Below are 27283 nucleotides of genomic sequence, written 5' to 3'. Positions count from 1 at the left end.
CCATTGACGGAGGCATGGAACGTACCAATCGAGCTGGCAGAGGAGGGGGCAGCCTTCCCCCTGTGTTACACTGTGAATTAGTGCTGCAAGATTTGTCTAGAGAGATCCAGAATATTTCAGTCCCACGTGCAAGAGTAATAAGGGCAAGGAACACATTTAGTTTACATTCTGTTACACTCAAAATAAAACCAACAACATTAAACAGAGCAAAGAAAGAACAGTTTATTCATGAGATACAAACTGAATTCTGTCATGACAATTTATTAAAATGTGGAACAAATCATCAAATTGCAACTCTCTTGACTTTTGCTTCCCTTGGAACCATTCTCTGTTACAACAATTTTGCAAGAGTAGTGTTATCGAATAATAGAGACCAAAATTACAAATTAATAATGGGTGTTCCCTCCATAGGCAGCATGTTCCCACTCTCCAGTGTTACAAAGACCATCAAACCTGTTAGAAATACTAATAAGCAGCTATACACCCAGAATCTAGCATGCATGTTAAAATTACATTGTTCTCAAATAATCCAGTTACATTCAGGTCCCATACAGTACATTGTCTCATAGGAGAACATCTTCCAAAATCTAAAGATCTAAAATAATTAAGCCTTTTACTACTAACGTGAAAATAACAAAATATGTTTGTTATTTACTATTTATATTAACTTTATGCTAAAATTCTTTCATCATTTACTCACCCATCCCCACACAAACATTCAGTCACTAACTTGTTTCATTCCATACAGTAGCTCTTGTGAAACACAAAAGATATTTTGGAGAACGTTGGTAACCAGATCGGCCACCACTGTATGGAAATTTCTTAAAATACCTTCTTTTGTCATATACAGAGTCAGATTAGAATTGATATGAGGGTGAATAAATGATGACAGAAAACTATCCCTTTAAGAATGGCACCATTATGATCGAACAGTTCGGCTAGATTGATAAAACATAAATCACGAAGAATTTTCTTGACAAAACTTAATACAAGGGTGTGGCGTATAAATTGAAATCTGGAACAAAATTGTTGAATACATGAATTACTGTCAGACAAGTACATGTTTTTGTTCAAAATTATGAATAAATTATAAACGCACATTAGTGCCAAAAGAAACATTCTCAGCCATTAAACATCAAGGCAGCTAAGCTGATGATTGCAGGTTGGATTATACAAGTTAACAAACTGATGTTGAGGCAAAACGTCAGTTTTACAACTCCAACTCTGTGTGTGTAGATCCACAGAACTTTTGGAGACAACAATAAGGATCTGTGACCTCTCTCGTGTTACAGATTGTCATTTAAGGAACACCAGCTGCCTACGACCGCACACGGGCAGACCCATGCTTACTTTCAGCAGAAAGCACAAAAAAAGCAGATGCGTGACATTTGTTGTAGTGTATAACGGAGTTAGTATAAGTGATGGCATGGTTTAGATATGCAACTCTGTTCTAACACTAAGCATGTTGTTTTTGCTCATTTGGCTGTGGAGGGAGACCTGGTAAAGAAAACTTCGGGTACCAAACAACATAGGTCACATACCACCCCAATACTCCAACCGAGGTGCCCAGTAACTTGTCAATAAAATGATGGAAATATACGGACGTACATGCGAACATCCATAACCAGATAGCCACGATCACATTAAGTGCTATATAAAGGCAATCAAGAAAAGTGTTTCTGTGAGAACTTGGTATTTGTAACATGGCCACCATTTCTTCCACAATGGTGAGAGCGGAGAAAGTCAGAATGAAAGAGTGTCCGGATATGTCAAAGCCATTCCATATCAATCCGGCCTTCTTGCATGCTGCCTTCGTAGTTATGTCACCAAGTTCCTGAATGGTATTTGACTGGCATGCACCTGTAACATCTTCAATGTAGAAGAAGGACTCGGTGCAGATGTACCAGATGAGGGTGGCCACCAGAAGTGACGTCAGCCGCTTCAGGACAAACGCGCGGCTTCTCTTGTAAGAGTTGGACAAATAAATGAATGGCAGGAGTAAAACAAGGGTCCATCCCCACGAAACCTTAACAAAATATCTGAAAGGAAAAAGGTGACGTCAGAGACCAAAAATACGATGAGCTTAACGCCAATGTCATATAAAATCGTCAATGGCATGTCATGTGTATCATTCAGCGAGAAAAGCACTTTAAAATGTTAAACTATTTGTCTTTTCGGACACAGTTATATTAAAATCTTTTGTTTGATTTTTTTAGTCAGTGTTTTAGCAAGTTTAGAAAATAGCGATCACATCGATACTTACACATTTAAAACGTTTCTGCTGTTACTGAAGTAGCTCTGCGACACGAGCTCCAAATATTTTAAAAGTGATCCTAAAACGGAAATAAAAAGGAATAGATGAGGTAAATAAGTACGCGTGTAAGGACATTTCCACAGCAAAATCAACTTGTTCGCTATGCTGCCGGCAGCAGCCATGTTGCTCTATGTGGCCTGTGAGTCTTGTGTGAATGAATGCGGAAACAGAAATCACGCTCGTTTATTATCATACTATGGCGAAGGAGCATCAATTAATATTCATGAGAAAAGCCATCTTCATTGGATAGCTATTACGAAACGTCACGGAAAAGTATTTAATATGTAAGATAGACTTCCACTATTGGGCGGTTCCTATTACGCGTCAGCATTTCCTCACCAATAAGCAAGAGCAAACCCTTCACCATAGTATCATTTATGACAAACACGAATGTTGGTAATCTGTGACGTCAAAATGTGAACAAATATGGCACAATAATTACAACACGAGTCTTAACTCTTTGCAAGTATTGTCGGATGAGTTATTTATTGTCAACTTTCCAACTGTGGTAATAAATGTTGGCGTTTGATCTACAATAGACGGCACTATAATATAGTTTTGAATAACTAAATTTGCTTTTGATTTTAGGGGGGAAAGATATCACAAGTCAATCCTTTTAAACGAGGCTTTGAAGCTGTAGTCCAAAGTAACACATTTTTATTTATTTGAGCTCAAATCCATCTTTCTACCATTCAACAAAATGTTACAATTATTAAGATGGGTTGCTATCAGCCCTTAGATAACTGAGGGCCCCTGGCTAGGATGAAAATTTATTGATAAATCCATTTTATTTAAGAATAATCCGAGACATTTATGTTCAATGTGCAATTTAAGAGGATTCAAAATAAAGATGAATGAGTTTATTGAAAAAAATTGAAAATGGGGGATGATAACATATAAGAGACAGGATGGAGACAGGATGTTTACTACTGGTGGTTTATAATAAGTGATTGACAGGTTAGCTGAATGACTTTCCACTCTTTCATTCCCAATTCTTTGGGAATCTGCTCTAGATTCCTTAGTTGGTGTTTTGTCATTGCCGCATAAAACATCATGCTGGATAGTCAACATCAGGATTTATCAACAAAGCAATACATTTGGTTTACATTTAATAACGTGCCAGCTGCTTATGGTCAAACATGTACAGTAATTCAATGCTGATGAGTGCTCAAAATTATGTTTAGCACAAACTGGATGTAACGATTCAGTTGAAAATCGATTACATGTGTGACGATTTAAATCGGTTGACGTGTGCAACCAATCGCAATACATTTTCTGAACAGCAGGGGCCGCCATTCTCACTGCAAACCTAAACGTGGACATGCTGATATTTCTTAAATGCAAAAAAATCCAAGAAAAGCACAGACAGTGTTAGTTTGTTTGTTTTAAAGAGACGTTTCTATTATTCATTTTGTTTTAAAATTGCAGTTTAGTTTTGTTATTAAAAATAAATCATACTTTTATTATACACAGAAACGTTTAGCATTTAAGAATTAATGAAAGGGAAGTTGTTCATTTCTAATTTGTTTCAACTCATTTTGCAAAAATAAATCATGAGTGAATCGTTATATCGCATCGTGAGCTGAGTGAATCGTTACATCCATTCAAACTGTAATATTTTCTTTGTGATTTTGGCTGTGACGTGATTTGAGTTTCTTGATCATGCAGCCAAAACTTGCACACCATGATCATTAATGTTGTCCAATGGCCAAAGCCTATACATTTATGTGAAATAAAATGCATAAGTGTTTAAAAACCTTTTAGATGGCATGCCATCCAAAAAACACTTTTGTAGTCATCTAGACTAGTCAAGATGATTTCATAGACGTAAGGGGAAGTTGGATTGTTTCCAGTCTGTTTAAAGTTGTTCCACCAAAGTGTGACCCACTTCACACAGACTCAATGAATTATTGCTCTTTCTCAGAGCGTTTTGGGGCTACCATGTTGGAAAAACAAATCAATAGAACAATTTCTTTATTTCAATTCAGATATTCATGTATGTGATATAAAAACAAATGTTTTTACAGGTTTACATTGTTTTTCTTCTGATATGATCAGTAAACCTAGTTGTATTTAAAACGACACAAATGCAGCTGCAAGCAAGTAGAATTCCATCAGGTTGTTAAATGCTCAATCCTGGTTTTTGTGTTGTATATGCTATATCAGTAAGAAATAAGAAATGTGTACCGCTATTAAATTCTTGTAAGCAGTGGTCAGAACAGACTCATTGTCTCTGTTCTCCTTGAAACCATCCATCACCATGAACAGCTACATCTCTTAGGAAGTTTGTATTCTGGCCACCAGTAGAAAGTTTGGACTGCTGACATTCGAAATGGAGGTCTGAACAGCCATGGAGATTTGTGTGAAATGACGTGTTTCATAGAAATCCCCCATTGCTCTTTTCATTGCTTTGGAGGAGATGGTGGCACAGCTGGTACCTTTATAAGCACATAAAGCACTTAATAACATTCATCACCTCCTTTGATCTGTGATGACAGCAGTATTAAGTATGTGACAGAATTAACAGGCACATGTCTGATGTTATTTATAAATGTTACACTCCACAAGGGCTCATTGTGCTGTAGCTTGGAGATCTGCATTTGTCATATCAACACATAAGCTGTCAACATTTGACCTTAGGCATAATGTTTTCAAACGTGCCTACGGCATGACTTGATTGTGAGCAATTTGTGTACAAAGACAAAACAGTCAGGGCTGTTATGTTGTGTATGTTGAGACTTGATGTCATTTGTGTCTTTACAGAACAAGTTACTGTTTTCTTGTCAATATAAAAGGTCGATAGAAAGTCATCCAAACAGGCCTTAAGATGAACCTTGACCCTGTCGTCCGGCGCAGTTTGAGGAAAGCTTGTCATTATAAAAAAATACTGTCATAAGACTGTAAAATGAAAAGATGTATCGCAAAAATAAACAGATATTTAAACAGATATCTGGGTTCCGCCACACGTCAAAAAAGTTGTTCGCGAAGCCAAAGCTTAAGTAAAGAACTCTCCAAACCATGCTAAAGCTCTAAAATCACTTCTTATGGTATATGCTGTGAAGACTGTATAGCTGAGGACCCATGCAGATCACACACCACAGGACTTCAAGCATAGGTAGGCCTGTGTATACTACAATATTTGATATGTTCACATTACAGCATGTGTGTTTCACATTAATCTTTGCTTGCTTGTTTCTTTTCCAAAGTTAAGATGGTCAATCTTCAAAAGCTAAAGGGTTTTTGTTAAAATATTATCATTTAAGCCATTTCTTATTTTTTTTCTGTTTTGCTGAAAATGTTTAAGATTTTGAATTGCACTTCTTGATAAATGATGGTATTTTAAAATATTCAGATGAATTACATTGTCCTTGTTTTTTATACAAAAAACACTCTAATCTCTATAAGGTTTTTTTCTTTTAACAACGCTAAAAATCGCACGCACACATGGCTATTACCTCACATCAGCCCCTTGATAGCTGTTATGCATTTTCCATTAATGTCAGGATCAAGCCACACTTGGAATGGGCCGTTCTGTTCCCATCCCATGGCTTAGTTTTATTTCACTGGATTCTTCTTTCACAGATAAAGAAAGCACCTGGTGCAATGATGACTCTGGCTAGCGCTCAGCTGTTATTTGCTGCACTTTGTGGACAGTGTTATGCACGACACGAGCAGTTGTGTCGGTATCCAGCTCAACGGATCTGCTTCCTCTCACTATTGAGACGATGATGATGAGCCTGCTAAACAGAACCGACATCAGCCCACCTCGAGCTCGGCGGAAAACAATACATCGCCGACAGAGACGTGAGGGCTTTACTGGATAATCACATCCCCGCACGCGCACAGGTGTTCCCACCTGCATCCAATATGGAATATATGGTATAGCAGTCTATATAGCCTAGTGTTTTTCCTTTTTTAACATTAGTAATATTTCTAGAAATGTTCTCAAATAAACAAACACTTTTTTGTGTATAAGGACATATTTTTATAAATTATCGATTTTTAACCACATAAACTTAACTTCATGTGGATCTTCGCAAAGAATCAATATCAATAAAATATTAATATTAATATAAAAAGTTAACTACGGGCCAGCCATCTAGGCTACATCAGATAAACCGTCTATAGGTGCCTTTTCCAGCCTTGCCATAGATCTATTGATAACTCTATTTGTTTATCTATAATTCTCACTCTCTCCCCTCTCTCTCTCTCTCTCTCTCTCTCTCGAAAGGAGTGGGATGAAAGACTGGCTAAATCTGCAGAGTCCTGGTCCCCTCAGTGCATATGGGACCATGGTCCACCTCATGTTATGCGGCACGCTGGGCAGAATATATCCATCATTTTGGAAGGTACAGACTTGCAAATAATGATGTACCACGGTATTATAGGGATTCCCCCAGCAGCTGCCACATTGTGATTCTGATCCTGTTGTAACTTCCTAAAATTGTGTGGAGTTAACGGTAAAATTTATTTTATTTTGCAGATACATGTCTATCATTGAGCTGGTAAGAGCTTGGTATGATGAGAGACACTCTTTCTCCTACCCCAGTAGATGCACTAGCTCTGTCTGTTTACACTACACTCAGGTGTATCTAAAATACTAAATAATTATATTCCTTTTGCATATGTTGACAACTCAGAGATATTATGGGATAGTAATATGACCCTTTGTTTCAGATGGTGTGGGCCACCAGCGGTAAGATTGGCTGTGCTTTCACCAGGTGTTTAAAAATGTATGTGTTCGGGAGCACATGGAAACAGTTCACCCTACTGGTTTGCAACTATTCTGTAAACTGAGAATAATTTAACAACGGCCCAAAACAATGTTTATTATTTTATGTTTTTAAAAGAAATGTTATACTTGTGTTTCAGGGGAAACTGGGTTGGAGAGGCTCCGTATAAGGCATGATCTGCCAGCTATGGAGGCTCATGCAATAAAAAGCAATGTGACTCCAGAGCAAGATCTAGAATTAATGGTTTCAGACACTTCTAAAGTGCAAACACAGTAAAAGAAAAACATTTTATTGTTATTAAAAGAGCAGATTGAACATATTTCATGGAGCTTTTATATCGTGATTTCATTGAAAACCCCTAAAGCATATTATTCATAATGCATCATAATAATAATATAATATACAGTCTTTTAAAGATTGAACATCATATAGTGCAGGAGAATGTGCTGTAAAAATCAGTTAATATTCCCACATCACCCATTTACCCCTTCAAAATGTTTTATACCTTAACCCCCCCCTTTTCTTCTAAGATTTTGGATGGTTTGCACTGTTTGTACTTGCATCACATTGTGAGTAAATCACTTTCTTCTATTTTTTCTTTTTGTATACAAATAATACATTTCTTTCAGAATGGGTCTTGTTTTGCGTTCAGTGGTTTCCAAGTTACTATCTTCTCTGAAATGTGTATTGCATTTATATAATACAGAAAGCATGGTGACCTTGTCAACACATTTGTCCTTATAAAAACAGACCTTTTATTTGCCTATTCTCTCAAAGCACTTAAATGTGACCAATGTGTATTGAAGACATGTCAAACAAGTCAAATATACTCTTCAGGACACCGCGATCATGCTGTGTGTGGGTAACAGGTCCCAGATCAGCATTGAGAGCCATGATAAAAACAGTTTTATCACCTCGTTAATGTGTTGATGTCAGTTTGAGAAAGACAGTTCTGATGTAAATCTTTTTTTAAAAGCTATTTAAACCCATAAATCACCCCACAGGGAACATTTTTCTTTCTCCGGCTGTTTACTGAATAGTGATTCTTTACTTATCATTTAGAGTTTACATTTATTTACATTATTGTGGTATTAAGTCTTAAATATATTAAGTATATTCCAGCATAAGAAGGGACGCTCTTGGATGAAAGTGTCTCTATCTTCATGATATCGCTGTTTCACAAATGGGGAATCTAAAGTTTCAAAACACCAATTTTCCCATGAAGCTACTTGAAAGTGAAAGTGTAATGCTATACTTCCACCTGAAAGCATCACTTTATATTCGTGAGAAAAGTTGCTGACCTAATGCACTGTATCCGTTGTATTTTTTTACTGCATACATTAATACTATGCACTTTCATTTCACATTCGCTTTGGATAAAAGTGTCTGTTAAATGAATTAATGTAAATAATAAGATGTATCCATTTGTATAGAAAAGTTAGTATGTGGTCTTATGGTTAAGAAACTAAGTTGAGGATGTAAAGACTTAAGGTTCAAGATCCGGATGAGTTATAGAGTAAATTCAAAATGAGCAATGTTGACGTTAATCTTCAAAAGACATCTCAAGAGTCAGCATTTTCAAAATGACTCTCTCCACTCCTTACATTTAACACACCTTATCCATGCCCACTATTTCCTTTACTAAACAATACTCTTCTCACCCGTAACGATTCATTTCCGAATGCGACAAGTATTAAGAAAAGATGCAGACTCAGAGAAACGAAGAGAAATTAGAACAAACTGCCTATTTGAGTTTCTATCATCCTGTTGCCATAGCTACGGCTGTCATATGGATTGGTCTCTATACTAGCTTGGTTACTGTTTAACCTCTCCACCCACATTTGCCAAGATTAGGAAAATCAATAAGATAACAGGGAGCACCGGCCTTACCTTGCGCCAACAACACCTTTACCAGAAACACAGAGGGCTGTGAAAAACTAATGTGCGTTTTCTTCAACTTTCATAAACATTTAAAAACACACTTGTGGGGAGCATAAGAGACGATGGTCAATGTGAACGCTCAAGTTAGCACCCATATGGATCTACCGTATGGTAAGTAAACCATCTCTTCCATTCTTTTGACAACGGCTTTCAGAAAAAAAAACATGGAGGACACTCTGGGTGAATGAGCTAGATGGTCGTGGTGGAACATGTCGTTGGCTTTTTGCATTTTGAGATTTTATCCAGTGTGTTAGCTAGTATCATCATTCGCAAGAGCTCTTAGTGAGCGACTGTAATTTGGGAGGTGTGGCAAATCCATGATGACTGGTAAACACGGCCTGTTTGCAGAGGAAGATGAATAATGTAGAGAGAATGGCTGCAGTTCCTCTTTTCTTCCTGGGATCTGTTGCTGGTTTAAGTGTTGTGCTGGAACAAAGCGAGCGTTGCTGTTATTAGTAAATGAACCAGAATGAACAAACCCAAACAAGGTGTTGATTTAAGGAAAATAGGCCTACAAAAAGATTTTCTGCATGTGTCAATTTCTGATAGGTGGATTTAATTCATAAAAAATAAAATACTGTAATAAAAGTATTATGGCATTCGATGCATCTTCATTACAGCAAATAAATTGTTTCGCATTTTTCGTCTTATATAGAATACGTAAACAAATATGTTACTAATGCCTCAGATGATCAGCACAAATTTAGTCATTGTATGTTGTAAGCTCTTCTTTTTTGTCTGCGTGCTGCTCAATTTTACAGCTAATGATGTCAAATATAAGGGCTTCTTCCTCACAGTAACCACGGAGGACGAAAAACATTAGAGAAGAGAACAGAAATAAATGTCCTGTTACAACTCGCACAATTTTGTAAGATCACCCTCGAAAAGTAAACACAATAAACGCTCTCGGACGCCTCTCGAGCGAGGAACTCTGTTTGCCCTCAAATGTTGAATGAGTTTGTGATGCAGGTCCATCAGCTTCAGCTGTTAAAGTATAGCAACCAAAACCAACAAACCACCTAAAGTGAATGTTTTGTTGCCAAAACTTCCACAGAGACTTCTGGTTTGTACTTTGATTTGCACTTGAGATCAAGATGCTTCTAGAAGAACATGCAGCGAAAATAAATATTTGTGGGAAATCAAATTCATGCACCATATGTATTGTGTTGTAGCTCTGTCTCTCTCCTCATAACCATGGACCATTATTCAATTAAGAATGATGACATACTCATCGCCATTAGAGCATCTTTTCTGTGCATTTGTGTACCAGGAAGTCCAGTGGCTTTGAGAAGTGAAAGTTTTATGTTTTTACACTTGACACCATTAGGCCGCGTGTTTGAGCCCGCAATCAAATCTCATTGTGACAGGCATTAAGGGATTAAGCGAGCTGAGGGTCGACGTGTGCAGTGAGAACAGTAGCCTGCACACACCATCTCACGCTCACAGAGGAGACTGAATGGAAAGCTCATTCTGTGGAGGAGGTTGAGGAGCAGGGGTCCTTGCCGACTCACAGGACTACAAGCTAATGCAGGATGTATGAAGAACATGGCACAGGGCGCTTCAACACCACACCAGGTACAGGAGTGTGAAGACTGCAAAAACTCTGGCACTTTGAGAGTAGTGAGAACTGAACACTGTAGATTTTTAGGGCAGACATGTGCAGTTTGTTTACTCTCTGAACAGAGCGAGCTCTGCTACTGTGGTACTCACAAAAAGCTGTAACTTGGTTTCAATGTGTGAAGGGAGTTATTAAACAACACATGCACAATTTGAGCAGATATTGGAATTTAGGAGGTATAATAACTGAATAGCGAACATATTTAATACATGCAACATAATCTTAAACAAAATGTTATTTGACAAGATTGGTCGTGAGTCTTGTTTAGCACTAAATCGTTGCGGTCACACAGTGCAAGTCATTTGAGTTTGTTAAACTGAAGTATTTAGGTTAACAACAATCATACATTTTCTTGATGTTAAATGCTGAATGTTAGTGGAGGCTGTGAGGCATTTTGTGCCTGGGGCTAAAGCAGCAGGGCTTGATGTAGGACAGTGATTTCCCCACATGGGGGAGCTGCTTAGTAACAGGAGCTTTTAAACGTCAGTATCAGATTTGTTTCCTTAAATATCTTAGTTGTGTAGTTATATTTTGTCAGTAAACATATGTTTCGAATTGTAAGCCTCAGTTGAGTCTATATACAGCCGTGGAAAAAATTGAAGAGCCCATTTCAAAATTATTTTAGTTTGTTTTCTGAATTTACAATTTATAGGTGTGTTTAGGTAAAATTATCATTTTACTTTCGTTCTGTGAACTACAAACAATATACAAACTTATTGTTTCTATTTGCATTTGGTTGCAGAAAATTAAAACAGGTCAAAATAAAAGATGCTCAGTGTTTTTTCACATCTCAAATACTGAAAGGAAACAAGTTCATATTCACTTTTAAACAATGCAACAGTAATGTTTCTACATGTATTTAGGAAAAGTAAAAAAAGTGGTAATATATTTTTATCACATGCTCTGAGTCTTTCACATTGCTTTTGAATGACTTTGTCACTCCTGAGGTTTGATTTTGTTGAAATTCAACAGACTAGAAATGCTGATTAAATGAAAATCTGGAATGGTCTATCATTTATTTCCACGGCTGTATTATACCATACATACATCTATTAATTTTTGGGTGAACTATCCCTTATATAATATATTTCAAGTGGTTAAACCGTGATCAAGCTGGAAAAGCAATACAGTATATTCATTATACTATTGTGTAATTTCCATGTACTGTTCCACACAGAACAAATAAGTAAAAGAACACTAAGCCCCAGTAACAATTAACTGATTATAGACCAATTTATAAACCATGTTGGCCTCTTTAGCTTTGATAAACTGGGGTAAGGTTAAACTTGTTTGGGCAAAATGTTCCGAATGTGTTGTACGCTATGATGAAAAGGTGATTGATTGATGATAACGAGTGAGTGATAACTGTCCACGCAGCATCACTGAGCCTGCAAATGTGATTGGGTCAACAGGCAAACTGATTCTCAGCAAAAACACAGTTAATCATTGAAAGAGTCTTATCACAGATGTGATTGATTTACAAAGAGCATTGCTCCAAATGTTTATTGACGCAATTGTTTACTTGCAGGGAGCTTTTGAAACAGAATAAAAGAAACAAAGTAGCTTGATCATTTCGGTAGCACACTGTATGTTTTCTTATTTTAGCCTTTAATGCAAAGCTGTGATCATTTGACAATCAAGCAGTCCATCAGGGAAAAATCCTTTCAGTGGCATTATAGTGTTTCTGATGAAAGCAAAGACAGAGATAAGCTGCGAGTCGCAGCAAAGGTTGACCAATGTAAAACGTGCTTTATTTGCCAAATGTGTTATAACCTAATGATTTTGAGTCTTAAACTGGAATGCTTTATGGAGGCTGTGCAATATTAGGGCCATAGTGGTTTATGATTACCTAGACTACAAATACCCTGATGGGTGAGGACTATAAGAACTTCGCAGATAACTGTCTCAGTTAATCGTTACGAAGAAGGCGATCCCTGAGTTATTTAGTATATTTTTTAAAGAAATACCAGCTAGACATTTATTGGTTACTGTGTTTGATTTTTTAAATGCATTGGGACTTAACATGCACATACTTAAAAATTTACAGTTAACTGAAAATCGAAAATAAACTTCTCAACACCAAGAAAAACATGAATTCCAGTCGTTTTAAAGCATTGTAAAACCGTGCTTGTAAGGTTTTGGTTTAAAAGACAGTTTGTTTCTGGAGAATCACTGACAAAATCATGAACATTGCTTGTTACTCCACCTGTTTTGCACCTAGTTTATGTATTTAAAACTTAACAATGCTTGAACACATTGTTTGCCATGTCACATGAGATGATTCTCTGTTCGTGGAGCTGATAGTGTCTGGACTATCAAATGGTGTGCAATGCTTTAAAGACTTTATTCTCAGATAAGTTTTATGATTATCCTTACACAAAAGGGTGTCTCCACTAGATCACCCGGAAATATTAAATCTACAGAAGAGAATAAAATTTGTCACGAAAATCTGTTCTGTTTAAAATATCTGGAATAAATTACATCTGAACATTGTTTCGAATTTGACAGGCCACCAAAAAGCACCATAGCCTAGGGGAGGAGCTTCCGTGCTTATCAGTAATACAAGTATACAGTACACAAGTATAACAACACATAAGCCCGACACAAAAAAAATCCAAACCACAATTAAAACCAAAAATGCAAATGACATACACGAAACGATGTCCTTTGTGTAAGCACAAATATTCTTGCCCAAAAAACGCAAGAACGGCAAGAGCTCTGTGGTCCCCTACCGATCTGTTGACAATCTGTGGTGTGCTCAACTATGTCGCCATACTCACATATCTGTGCCATCTAACCCAGTCAATCCACTGAGGCTTTTTTACTGGCCTCGAATTTGGCACGCATGCTGCTGCCCTCCACCTCCCATCAAGTTTCATCAAAACAATGTAAAATAACCAAACACATATTCCACATTTAAGACATCCATTCCCAAGTACTCCAACAGTGTGTTATTCCACATAGGCATTCAAATCCACCAGCTACGCATTGCACACACTTTTCTAGTCCTACATGTTAGTCCCATTTGGCCAGACAGGTGAAATGAAAAAGAGTGATTGGAGAGAAAGTACAAATAGGCAGCGGTTACAAATGGAGTTTGGTCAGTGGTCGGAGATCCTTATTGTGGAGATAGGCAGGACTTTGTTCACAAACTGGAGTTTGAAGTTTCAAAGGGGAAAATAGGCAGAGGAGTTACATCAGTTGTGAGCAACCCTGTGACTTTTAGCCCCGGGCTGTATGGGTGAGTGATTATAGTGCAGGACTTGACATCGCTGTCTCGTATCACAGGCGGAAGACGAGTGCTGTCGTATCGTCATCTGTGATGAGACTCAAAGTACGCTTGGACCGTGCTGCATGTAAACATCTGTCTTGGGCCATCAGTGATTATCTTGTTGGTTGGAGGTACCGACTGATCCGATCATGTCCGTTTTTTTACAGTGAAAGGTTTCGTGTAGTGAGCCAGTTGGTTAAGTTTATCACTAAAAAGCAATAAAGAAGAGAGAGAATAGGATTGGGGGGAGGATGGAATCATTACAGGTGTGATTCAACTTTATTGATATTAATACCAAATAACCAGTCACATTAATTAAAAAGAGTGACATGAATATAAGTTAATCAATGAACAGCCGAACCCATCTCATTCCACATCAGCAAGACTTCACAGACTCAAATCTTTCAAATATATTTGTTCAGCAAGAGACTCCGTGTGAGGTAATGATCTAATGCAGTTATCAGCTTCTGCTCATTTCAGTGCATGCGAGTAAGGGCCATAACTTTGCCAATTAGACTTTATAGAGGTCATTCTTCCGTTGAAACATGGAGATGTGCTCTGTGATAAGAAATTTAATGGTGAAACAGATAAGATTTGTGCACTGTGAGTCACTCCTGTACACGGAATGTCATTACTAAGGTTAATTTCTGGTGAGGTGAGCATAAATTTTAATAACCCATAAATAAGACATTTGTATGCGAATTTCTCATTTAAACAGTCTATACACATTTTACGAACTATAGTGTTTGAGAAGTTTCAATTAAAGCTACTTTTTTGGTATAAAAATGAAAAAAAATATGTCGAACAAAAGAAATCATTGTTCAAAACGCTCTCCTCACCTCACCCTGATTTACAATGTTATGGTTATAATAGCCATTTATAAATTGAGCTGGTAGGTCAGATTTGGCAGGAAATGTCATTTTGTCATCATTTGACACACATGAAGTTAAGTCTATAATCATTTTGCTAACTATTGTTTGAAAAGTTTCAATTAAAGCTGCAATCCGTAACTTATTTGGTTAAAAAATGTGTCGAACATAAAAGATCATTGCTCAGAACTCTCTCCTTACCTCACCCTGATTTACAATGTTATGGTCATAGTAACCATGTATAAATTGTGCTGTCAGATTTAGCAGGGAATGTCATTTTGTCATCATTTGACACACATGATAAGTATGTAATGAAATTTTATGTTTCAAATGCAAACTCAGAGGCAACACAACCTGTGTGGTTCTAGCATATACGTATGTCATATAAAGTGACATGTTTCTTCTGGTGAATGTGATTTTCTTTCTCAAATGTTCCTTAAATGTCCTTGAAATATAATGAAGTCAAGGATCTATTTACTTTAGGTGTTTTCCAGCCTATTTAAACTAGCTCAGCACTTTTATTCCACAGAGACAGTGATTTGAGATGTGCAATTACAGATAAAGAACAATGTTTTAGCAAACTCAACATAAACACACAATCTCACATTCTCTCAATTAAATTTCCCCCAATACTGCAATTTGATTAAACATGTCACACTACTGTGACTCAACTACAGTAAATAAAGGATATCAAACATGATTGATTGATATATTTGCGTAGGCTTTGAAATGTACAGAACACCGGGTAATAGTTACGTTGTTTACTGACTCAGAATGTAGATACAGCCACCAAAAAATTAAATGACCATTACATTTTCATTTAAACATTATTTGTGGATGTATTGGATGTGCCATTCCAGTCGTCAAAATCAAACCCCAGGAGTGACGCAAAGTCATGCAACAGCAATGTGAAAGACTGGACACATGAACAATTAAGGTTATCACATAAAAAATATTTTTAACTATATTACTGTTGTATTGTATATGTTCTATAGTGCATATGAACTTGTTTCCTTCTGAGTATTTATTTGAGGTGTGAAAAAATACAGAGCGTCTTTTCTGTCACTTTGACCTGTTTCTCCAGTTTTCATTTTCCCCAAATAAATGCAAATAGAAACAATATTGCTATTTTAAGAAATATGGTTTGTAGTTCAAATTTAGAAAAACTGAAAATAGTTTTGAAATGGTCTCTTAATTTTTTCAGTGGCAGTGGGTTGGTAGATGGATATGAGGTTCACAATCCTGGTTTCAGAAGTTTGTAGGTAGTCTGAACTGTAGAACACTGACCTATTGGTTGCCTTCTACTCTTCAAATATGCTCGCTCGCCTCTATTTGCCTTGGCTCTTACATGGATGTACTTGAAGTTGGTATTTGCGTAACTGTACCATCACATTTTCCTGTTTGAGTAACAAATAGTTTTATCCTCTCCGTTAAGAGTTAGGACAACATTGATCACTTTACAAATTCACCGCTTCAGAGTTGACCGACTGTGTCTTAATCTCATTGTTGATAAACCTTTGCGCCACATTTGAATGTTTGTAAAATCACAACCAAATCTTTTACAATACATCTAATGACTGGAATACACTACAAGACTTTTAAAATCTGAACATATTCTTTTCAAACTAGACATCATATACTTGCAGACTTTTTGAAAATTTCAGATAGAAACACACTAACTGATCAAATCTGCGAACTGGCTCAGACTTTCTGCAACGATTCTGGGCAAAATCTGAGCAAAATTATATCACCCTTAAATCTGCCAATGTGTGGCGACAACAATTACAGGTGTCACCGCATCATGCTTTCTCTAAATTCCGTATGCGTTCGATTTAGAGAACAACATTCAAGCAATGTGAGATGTTTATCACGTCCTGAATGTTGAACGGAACAATGATCTCTTTTACATTAAAGCCACGATTTTATTGTGCTATTGCTGATGTTTATTGTGGTAGTGCTAATTTGCACATTGCAAAATGGCAGGGATATTTGGAAAATATCAAATCCCAGACCTGCGTCGGTTCTACGGAGCCCGTGTGCTGATATGGATGATATGGAAAGCAAGGAAACAATTTACTGACAAAATAAAACCATAAAAAACCTCCATGTCACCATCTTTAAAAAACAACTCTGATTTAGCAATTTAATGATTAACATAAGGGCCACCCCGTTCCAGAGTGGGGCCGTGCCCTGGGAGGAGGCCCCGGCCTGTCAATCACAACAAGCCTCATCTTTGCCCTTGAGGACATGGCCCCTGTCACTCAAAGGTATCTACCCCTCGTAGAGGCGGGACTTGGCCTATGAGGGGGTGTCCAAACCGTGTAGAGAAGACAAGTCTTTCCCCCAGCATCAGGTAGCTGAGAATGCGTCTGTCTAAACCACTACTAGACATGGACATGGCAGATTACAGCGAGGCCTTGGACCCAGCCTACACCACTCTGGAGTTTGAGAACATGCAGGTGCTTGCAATGAGCACAGGTGAGTCATCCACCCAGACCCTGTGGTGAACTTTGAGACCTTTGGTGACTTATATAGGCTACTAAAACTATGGTCAAGCGTGGGTGGCATATGTTTAACAGGACTGATGGTTTATAATTAGTGGAAGTGTCATCCCTCTAGGGCTGCATTGCGCGAGGACGACTAGCTGGTTCGTACGCTTTTGGGCTGAGCTGCTGATACTTGGTGTAAAAGCTGATACAAATGCAATTTTTAGTAGTTGATAAGAAGAGCATGCTCAGTCTTGCTGATATGGTCTACAAGAAGACGAAAGACCATCTGTGTCTTGTTCTCATACAGTTGGCTTCGGATAAAATGACTTGTTTGGATAGTATTTCAACCAGAGGTTTGACACCGGTGTGAATGATTATTTTGCTGAGAAAGCGTCGTGGAAATGTTTCGCAGCTAAATCTCCCATGTCGAGGTTCTATGCAACAAATTGATATCTAACAGGTATCAACCTGTAATCTAATACGTATGGTAAAGTTATACATAATTGGGGAAATTTCACTGACACTTGAGGTTAACTTACACGTACTGTTTGTATATCTTTTTCACTGAAGCAAATATAAAAGCCAATTACATTCACATTCAGTTTAATGGTGTTAATTCAACATATATTAATAATATATATATACATCAAAAAATCCTTGTCAAGTAAATGATGTGTGACATGATTTAAAAAACGGATTCTTTAGACAATCATCACTTAATCACTAAACTAAAGAGCTCATTTATCACAATTTGCCTTTGATCAGCCGAGTCATTGCTCAGGAGTTAATGTCATTACCTTTAAATGCTCCCTTGCTCTAAAATAAAAAAATATGTTGTCTAAAATCGAATGATTTCCCATATAACCCTTTTTTTCAAAATGAACTTATATCCAACACGAGCTCAATGGATTTTTGTGTGGAATGTGTTTACTGGGTCATCAGCACTAATGAGAGTTTCCACAGTCTAACATGCTCTTGTTTTAGCTTTTGTACAGATTTAGTCATAATCACTTGTGGATTACTTATCCAGCACATTTTTATCACGATTACCTACTGCCAATTGATTTAGGTGTAAAAATGTCGTTTTGAAAGTATTTTGCACTCCATAACCTTTCGCCTATTTACTTCCCCTCTGATTGGTCAGAGAATCAGGAGTGTATCTGATTCAGTCCGCAATCCAAATGCTAAGAATGCAATATTCGCATGTTGTTTATCACATTAAGCACTAATGAGTACATGTATTTGCTGTATTTTCAGACTCCTCACCAGCTGACAGTGCCAATTTGAATGCTGCCAACCACTTAGGTGCGGGCTCCCTATGTGCCATCTGTGGGGACCGTGCCACAGGAAAGCACTACGGTGCCTCTAGTTGTGATGGGTGCAAAGGTTTCTTCAGACGCAGCGTACGCAAAAACCACATGTACTCCTGCAGGTCAGAAACTATGCCAAACAATCCTAAATAAGATATGAATCTCAGCATTTTGCAAATAATCACCCCTTGAAATTTCATTGACATATAAGTCTGAGCATCTTAACTATAAATCATTTTATATTTTATTCCTGTGTGCAGGTTCAACAGACAGTGCATAGTCGACAAAGACAAAAGAAATCAGTGTCGGTACTGTAGACTAAAGAAATGTTTTCGAGCTGGGATGAAGAAAGAAGGTACCTGCTTGCTGTTATCTCAATAATGCATCTTTTAATCGAAACTAAATTGACTTAAAGTACAACTTATCAGTACATGTGTACTCCGGGAATCAAACCCATGACCTTGGTGTTTGCTAGTGGTCTTACCAGTCGAGCTCTAGAGAGCAGATAAATAAAGCCGGAGATTAAATCTTGCCTGTTTTAAAAGTTTAAAGATGAGGAAAGACACTGGTGGTGCGAATGATGTTGCAACAGCGAGGAGAGAGTGAGCGAGAGAGAGACATTTTGTTAATGTTCACTCAACAATGCACTGAGGTCTATGTCTGGTTTATGCTGAACAAACAGTTTAGAGCCATCATAACCGCACACTGATAAAAAGCTCAACCTTGAGGAACCACTTCCCCCACCCCACAAAGTGTCTGCTCAATCTCGATTGGTTGTCTGAACTTGGTCGCATTTACCAATACTGATAACAAGAAAATGTTTTAACATTGTAAAACACACACCTGTGAAAATAAAATTATATTTGTGTAGGTAATGAAATAAACTGGTTGTTGTCCTCAGCTGTGCAGAATGAAAGAGACAGGATTAGCACCAGAAGATCCAGCTATGAAGACAGCAGTTTACCCTCCATAAATGCACTCATTCAGGCTGATGTTCTTTCTAGACAGGTGTGTATTTTACCAAGTGTGAAGAATACACTTAATAAAGTTGATCAAAAACTTAAGTTAAAGTCGAAAAGTTTTTAAAATGGCATTTTTTTATTGCGCCAATAATAAATTATGAACCAGATTTGTGCACATTATTTTTGCAATTCCGATTACTGTTATTAGAGGCCCTGACATTTATTTATTCTAATTAATACCGATTTTTTTTATAAATGTGTGTAACAACATTCTGCTGTTATGTTGTGGCGCAGATCTCATCACCGGGACCTATAATGAATGGTGACATCAGAACGAAGAAGGTAGCCACAATAATGGATGTGTGCGAGTCTATGAAGCAACAACTGCTGGTGTTGGTGGAATGGGCCAAATATATTCCTGCATTCTGTGATCTCCCGCTGGATGACCAGGTAAGATGAGAACCTCATAATCTTATAGTAGCTCCAAAATTTGTATTCGAATTTTTTTGAGCGAATGGGAATTTTTACACGTTACATTAATGTTCAGCTTTGTAGAAACATCAAATAACCATGAAAATATTAAACAGCATTTATGTATCTTTATATCGATTAGATAAATTGTGAAAAAACACACTTGAATTAACAATGAACAACATATATATTAACATTAACCAGTGGTTCAGTGAAAGATCATGACACCCAATGCATGAAAGCTAATGAGTTGAACATTTTTGTAAAGCGTTAGCCATTACTTGGATATTGTTGTCAAATTTTGTCAGATTTTTTTGTAGTCGGAAAAATTGCGCAGAGATCCTCGGTTTGGGTGGTTAATGTATTTTGACGGCTCTGGTTAGAATATGATGAGCTGGTTTGAAAGTTGCATCTCTTCTTGATACATTCAGAATCATTAACATCCCAAGCACTGAGGCATGGTAACTGATTCATGTGCTTTAGTTGAGGGTGAGAGCGCTTCACACCGTCTCTTCTCACACAAGCATGCATGTAAAAAACCGACAGGCACTCACCAAAACCTGTTTGATTCAGCCCTCAGACAGTCTTTTAAAAAAGAAGACTTTTTCTGTGTTTTAAAAGGATAGTTCTCCCAAAAATTATCATTCTGTCATAATTTACTCATCCTCTTGTCATTTCAAAACTGTATGACTTTCCTCCTTCCGCAGAACACAAAAGAAGATAATTAAAAGAATTTTGTTAACTGGCCCCCATTCACTTGCATGTTTTGTGTCCATACAATAGAAGTGAATGGGGTCCAGTGCTGTTCAGTTACCAACATTCTTCAGAACATCTTCTTTTGTGTTCTGAGGCAGAAAGAAAACCATAAAGGTATGAAATGACACGAGGATGAGTAAATGATGACAGAATTTCGTTTTTGGGTGAACTTTCACTTTAATAATGGAACAACAAACTATTATTATAAACAACATTTTTTGCTAGGTCCTAAAGCTGACTTCTTCTCACTTATCTCAGGTGGCTTTACTGCGTGCTCATGCTGGAGAACATCTCTTACTAGGAGCGGCCAAACGTTCCATGTTGTATAAAGATATTTTACTATTAGGTAAGTAATAGAGCAATATATAAGTGTAACAGACTTCAGGATATCCGAATTGTCTGACATTCTGACTGACTCTAGATTTTACCTTACTTTTCTCTTGTTTCCCATCACAGGTAATGATCATATAATTCCTCGAAACTGCCCAGAGCTTGAGGTGAGCCGGGTGGCTATAAGGATCCTGGATGAGTTAGTTCTTCCCTTCCAGGATCTTCAGATCGACGACAATGAATATGCCTGCTTGAAGGCAATTGTCTTTTTTGATCCAGGTAGATAAATCATTCTGAAAAAAGCACCAAAGCAACTTTCTGAACAAAATACAGAATTGAACCAATTTATGTTTTGTCAGTTTTTAGAAAATATCTAACGTGGTAATCTTTTTCCACTCATTTAGATGCCAAAGGTTTAAGTGATCCAAGTAAGATCAAACGCATGCGATACCAAGTTCAAGTTAGTTTGGAGGACTACATCAATGACCGCCAATATGACTCAAGGGGGCGGTTTGGAGAACTGCTTCTTCTTTTGCCAACACTACAGAGTATCACCTGGCAAATGATTGAGCAAATCCAGTTTGTTAAATTGTTTGGAATGGCAAAGATAGACAACCTGCTACAAGAGATGCTTCTAGGAGGTAATTACAACAATTGATCTGACAGTTCTGAACATTACAATTTTGTGTTCATGAAAAATTGACTCAAAACTCTTCTTATCAGGTTCTGCAAATGAAGCCCCTCATGCCCACCATTCTCTACATCCACATCTGGTCCAAGAGCACCTCAGTAACAATGTCATAGTCACCAACATGGCCACTCCATTACACAATGGACAGATGTGTAAGTATCTGTATCTTCGAGTTGTATTGGACTTAAAGTTTATAATGTTTCTCATGGACGTGAGATTCAGGTAGCCAGCTTGTTGGAGAAATTCTTAGCAGAATCGTAAAAACTAATCAGGCTTACTTTGTCAAAGAAGGTTACTGTAATTCTTTCCTACCCTAATGCCATCAGAAATGTCATAAGGGTGCTTATTTTGCATCAACCAATGGTTTCTTTCTTTCAATGTTACCATACAATTATGTACATACTGTAGTCAACATAAGGTTCCGCTGATCTAATGTATCTTCTCATTCTGTACAGCCACTCCGGAAACGCCAATCCCTTCTCCCCCCACGGTCTCAGGTTCTGATCACTACAAAATGGCACCAGGGGTTATAGCCACGGTGCCCAAACAGCCAAGCTCAATTCCTCAACTGACCATCACTAAACAAGAAGCCATCTGACTACACAGGACACACAGATTCAAGATTTAAAGAACTAAGAGAGAGAGTTTTTAACTTGTATGGTACTTCTATTAGGTTCTATTATGTAAGTTGTGTGAGACATTTGGTCAGAGTTGTACTGTTATATATTTTAAATTAAAGGTTTTTAGTGAATAAATGCAGGGATCTAATTAATGCCATAGTCAATCAAGGTCTATAAAAATATCAAATTGCCGGTAGACCGAACGAAAGACTTCAGTTACAAAAAATTGAGATATGAATAAGAACCAAACTACATTTGCTTAACTGTATCGCTGTGATTTGCCTGGATTGAGTACCATAAATGTTACATCAGACCTCTTTTCTAAGCATGATCATCTGTTTGTTCTATTGTACAGTATTTTAATAACTTGCTACAAATGACTGACTCTTATACAACTTTTGGCGTGGCCTGATAGAATACATTTTGTGCCTCGGAAATGTTATTTACCAAAATTGTTTTGTTTATGTTGAGACGTGAGTATGTGCATATCATATTTTTTCTGTACCTAAATTGTAAATATAACGATTATTCCGTTTTTTTAATGAACGGAATTAGTCTTTTCTAAGTCATCGTAAATGAGCCCATGATGTCATGGTGATGGTTTAAAATATTTGTGAAGTTAAAAAAACATTTGGGTCTCATGCTCACCCCTTTACTGTGACTAGTGAGTGATGTGTATTTTATGGTATGATGTCACACTGTGTTCAGTTCTAGTTGAAAACATCCATTTATCATTTAAGATCTATATACACTTCCCACCTTTAGGAAGAATGGAAATTTGTACTACAAACTGATATTAAATGTTATGGTTATATTTTTACAAAACAACGTCTGCTGTTTTTTTCCCACTCATGTATCTGTGGTTTGGTTTTTCAAGTAGAAAAATATATTGAAAAGTATAAATATATGGACCAGCTTGAACCAGCATCCAAACCAGAGCAATCCTAATACCTCTTGTCACGTGAACTCTGTTATGTATTAATATCAAATGTCATCTCATCCTATATGACAAAACCGAATTTTTTTGAGCAGCACTTCAGGCTCATGATCGTCTTTAGCAGTAAAATCAGCTTCAAAACAAGATGATAAAAGAAGAGTGACACGTGGCACAGCATGGTCAAGGATTTTTTGCGCTGCTTAGCACTGATAACGGCCAATAAAACAATTCATGAGGCTGCTACACATGCTGATAGATTCTCTTAAGAAATCTTAGTCAGTGAATCATATTTGTCAATTACTCACATTATCACATCTGCATTTCAATATAAATGTATCAGGGGAAATTATACAATACAATTCCATTTACAGACGTTTGTGGAATCGCGCCTTTCTCGAAGACCTGTTCACACAATGCGACTGAATGACGACGAACACGAAATAATTATCTATCTATAAGGTACAAAAACCGAACCCAACGCATACAAATGTGTATAATAATAACTTACAGTGTTGCAATTATGCCACCTGGCGGGTAAAGTGTGACAACTTGTCAATTTTTTTATTTCGCAGCCCAAGAGTGTCATCTGTTGACTTTTAGTGTATTTTTGTAGGTTAGCGATTAGCGAACTCAGCGTCTGACATCATACATCACGTGGTGTGGATTAGCCAATGGGAGGACGGCTTCTCCCTGTACACGGAACTGAATGCGGATTTCTTGGGCAGGTAGGTTGTTACGTTCACTGCTTGAGTTATATTCGGTTTTACATGAAGTGCTTCAGTTTAAACCAATAAAAACCAGTGTCTGCTGTCGGTGTTTTTAGATTGATCATAAACTGCATTATAAGGCTTTTTCGAGCAACACATTAGAGCCCAATAGGGTCATAACATTGTATTTGTTTAACACCAGATATTAAATATATTTCAATTTTTTGTGCTTTGTGGTTGGATATACGTTATTTGCTGTTCCTTGTGAAAGATCTTGGTATGCATGTAATGCTTGCATTATTTTTCATATTCTGTAATCTGTATGACTCACTCTGTCATCATTTTGTCAGTTTTGCCACATACTCAGACCTGTAATACACTGATCCAAGAACAGCACATGGAAGACCAAAATTGTCTCCTTGATGTCGGCCCTACAAGGGAAGATGTGACAGGTGAGGGTTTCCCGGCCGCTCCTCCTCCCATCTACACCTGCACCCTGACTCCTGAGCTGGTGGCCAAGGCACGGGAGCAGCTCCAGGAGAAGCCAGAATGGAGGCCCCGGGATGTCCAGGCATTAAGGGATATGATACTTAAAGACCACCCTAATCTGAGAACGCGCTTGGATGATGCGTTTCTTCTGCGCTTCCTCAGGGCCAGAAAGTTTGATTATGACCGAGCCCTTCAGCTTCTTCTGAATTATCATGCCAGCAGGAAAGCCTGGCCTGAGGTGTTTAAGGATCTGAAGCCCTCCGCAGTGAAGCATGTGTTGGACCTGGGCTTTCTCACCGTCCTGCCCAGACCAGATCCACAAGGACGGTACACACTGTGTTTACGTCCAGGTAACGGTTGAACCGTTGAATATGTCTTTTATAGAGTTCACCAGACTATTATGTGTGCTGTTAATGTGAAAGCGAAATATGACTATGACATCCTAATATTAATGTAAAAAGAAGAATAGATACAACATTTGTGTCACAATAAAGCACCAGAACTAATATGCCACATCATCAATTGGAATGTTGCTTATCTAAGCAACACCTTTCATTGTCTGCTCATGCAGTTTTCACATTTTTTTGTAGGTAAATGGAGACCTAATGACTATCCATTTGTGGACAACGTTCGGGCCATTTATTTGACTTTAGAGAAGCTGATTCAGCCAGAGGAAACCCAAGTGAATGGAATTGTTATCCTGGTGGATTATGCAGGGGTTGGTCTCTCTCAAGCCTCTAATCCAGGTCCTCTCCTGGCAAAGAAAGTTGTTAGCATTCTTCAGGTAAAACATTACCAAATCATTAAAGTACAGCAATCAGTTATAATAAAGTTATGATTCAGGCTGAAACACTGAATGGCTGCTTTTGTGTTCCAGGATGGATTCCCAATAAGAATAAAAGCTGTAAATATTATAAATGAGCCACGTATCTTCAAGGGTATTTTTGCCATAATTAAGCCCTTTCTTAAAGAGAAAATGGCAGAGAGGGTGAGTAACTTTAACATGAAATACATTGTAATAATTTTTATTCTTTAGTGTTTTTCAAGTAGATGTACACAAATAAACAGATTTATTTAATAATGAACATATACCATTATACCCTTAAAAGAATTATTTATTCATAGAATAAAATGAATGAATAAAATGTATTTGCATTGCCTGAATGTGTTTAAAATATGAACCATGTGTCGAAACTGTAGCCTAATAGTATGACTAGGTGGATGTAATTTTGGCCCGTCGATTCCCGCAGTTCGTTTTACATGGCTCAGACTTGGCTTCTCTCCACCGAGTCATCCCTCCATCTGTGTTGCCTGAAGAGTATGGAGGAGTGTCTGGTAGACTTGACATGTCAGCCTGGTCCAGAACGCTGCTGGAGGCTGAGGAAGAGTTTGTGGTGGAGTTTTGTCAGCCTGATCCTCTGGAGGGAGTAATTCTTCCAGACTCCATGCTGTTTGAGGGAGAGCAAGCAGGAGCTCACGGAGAGGACTCTTTCAGACATCTACGTTCTCAGCTTTACTATTGTTACTGACCTCTAGTGACCTTGTCCCTGGTTCTTTTGTAGGTCAAGATACAGACACTGTTTTATGTCAAGAAGTGAGGTCTCTGTATCTGGTCATCTGCATTTTAAAAACTTGATTCTGGAGCATACTTCAGATCACACATTATCTTTCTTTTCAGAGGGAAAACCTGGGATTTTATTATTTAGTGATCAGTATTTTTTTTCTTGTATTTACTTTGTGTTAAATATCATCAATGTATATATTTTTTTAAATTTGCCTTAATTTACATTTTGTGTCAAACGCAAATAAAATCTACATTTTTCTGTAGATTGGACATTGGTGGTAGTGGGTCATGACAATGAAATCCAAAGCAATAACACTTTGAGTACTTACATATAAATGCATTATATAACTCACATATGGTTTAATATAGTTATACAACTATATTGTTATTCTATACTATAGATTGGTCTAAAAAAAACAATGATTGTTTCTTTTTCATTTGTGGATAGCACTGCTCTTAAACTGTTATTTGCCTTACACTGTTAACAAAAACTGTGCATTACTGAATTTATTATTACAGACAACTGTGTTTTTTAAGTCAAGGTGAGTCAGAAAGTTGTGCTTATAGAATCTTTTGAGATGATGTGGATAAGCTAAATGTATATAGTATTCTGAGTTATGTCACAGCCACATGTCCCTTAAAGAAGTGGCCAATGTAAAGTTCTCAGTGTGTGTTTCCATATTGTTATTTGCCAAAATACTTCATGAGAATATTGTACAGATGTTGTATAGAGAATTGCGTGGTGTTTCAAAGACTATGGGATATCGTTTTATCGGTCCAGCTAAGCACATTTTATACCTTATGTTAAAGCCTCAGTTTCAGTATTGTAGTCATGTGTTATTGCTCAAATACTTTATTTTGTCTGATTGTAGTAGTTGTTAACACAATAAACACGATTATTTTCGGATAAGAGTCGGATTTTGTTGGCTGTGCTGTATGGTTTGGATTTTCCAGAAGATGGAGACAAACACCACTTGATAGACACTTCCTCCTATATCTGGTGTTACAGTCTTGTTTTGGAGTAACATTCACTGGCTGTTTGTCAGTGTTCTCACAATACTGCCATTATTGTGACAATCGTAAAACACAGTATGTTAATTTGTGATATTTGTCGATTTTGTTGTGATTTGATGCGCAGAGACGGACGGTTTACCACAGTTTTATCGTATTACTGTGGTGTTTGGAGGAAACTGTGGTTACCATGGTAACTT

At 37.4% G+C, this 27283-nt stretch overlaps 4 protein-coding genes across 6 annotated transcripts; 3 read left to right on the top strand and 1 right to left on the bottom strand.

Annotated features, from left to right (window-relative positions):
• Positions 1-197: 197 nt before the first annotated feature.
• Positions 198-21305, bottom strand: fitm2 (fat storage inducing transmembrane protein 2). Of its 2 annotated transcripts, XM_056732846.1 has the most exons (3): positions 21168-21305; positions 2264-2333; positions 198-2039 (listed from the first exon to the last, which is right to left on the bottom strand). In XM_056732846.1, exons 1-3 carry the CDS (start codon positions 21199-21201, stop codon positions 1457-1459), a joined length of 687 nt encoding a protein of 228 aa, XP_056588824.1. In that variant the 5' UTR covers positions 21202-21305; the 3' UTR covers positions 198-1456. The 2 variants fall into 2 exon arrangements, with proteins under 2 accessions (XP_056588824.1, XP_056588823.1); XM_056732845.1 differs by lacking the exon at positions 21168-21305 and having other exon boundaries at positions 2264-2447.
• r3hdml (R3H domain containing-like) lies at positions 5396-7223 on the top strand. Its single transcript, XM_056732774.1, has 6 exons — positions 5396-5429; positions 6063-6193; positions 6546-6660; positions 6794-6900; positions 6992-7107; positions 7187-7223. Exons 1-6 carry the CDS (start codon positions 5396-5398, stop codon positions 7221-7223), a joined length of 540 nt encoding a protein of 179 aa, XP_056588752.1.
• hnf4a (hepatocyte nuclear factor 4, alpha) lies at positions 17037-23199 on the top strand. The gene is made up of 10 exons (XM_056732826.1): positions 17037-17224; positions 18493-18667; positions 18806-18900; positions 19447-19553; positions 19802-19957; positions 20993-21080; positions 21191-21343; positions 21469-21705; positions 21788-21907; positions 22211-23199. The coding sequence occupies exons 1-10, from the start codon at positions 17110-17112 to the stop codon at positions 22351-22353; spliced, it is 1389 nt and encodes a 462-aa protein (XP_056588804.1). The 5' UTR covers positions 17037-17109; the 3' UTR covers positions 22354-23199.
• An 800-nt stretch (positions 23200-23999) lies between these two features.
• ttpal (tocopherol (alpha) transfer protein-like) lies at positions 24000-27227 on the top strand. Of its 2 annotated transcripts, none has more exons than XM_056732838.1 (5): positions 24000-24037; positions 24370-24858; positions 25099-25292; positions 25386-25496; positions 25759-27227. In XM_056732838.1, the coding sequence occupies exons 1-5, from the start codon at positions 24019-24021 to the stop codon at positions 26035-26037; spliced, it is 1092 nt and encodes a 363-aa protein (XP_056588816.1). In that variant the 5' UTR covers positions 24000-24018; the 3' UTR covers positions 26038-27227. The 2 variants fall into 2 exon arrangements, with proteins under 2 accessions (XP_056588816.1, XP_056588817.1); XM_056732839.1 differs by lacking the exon at positions 24000-24037 and adding an exon at positions 24057-24296.
• Positions 27228-27283: the final 56 nt, after the last annotated feature.

This window comes from Triplophysa dalaica, chromosome 20 (genome assembly GCF_015846415.1).
Source record: "Triplophysa dalaica isolate WHDGS20190420 chromosome 20, ASM1584641v1, whole genome shotgun sequence".
NCBI lineage: Eukaryota > Metazoa > Chordata > Actinopteri > Cypriniformes > Nemacheilidae > Triplophysa > Triplophysa dalaica.
The sequence above is the reverse complement of the archived record's forward strand: the minus strand, read 5'-3'. Positions and strand labels throughout refer to the sequence as shown.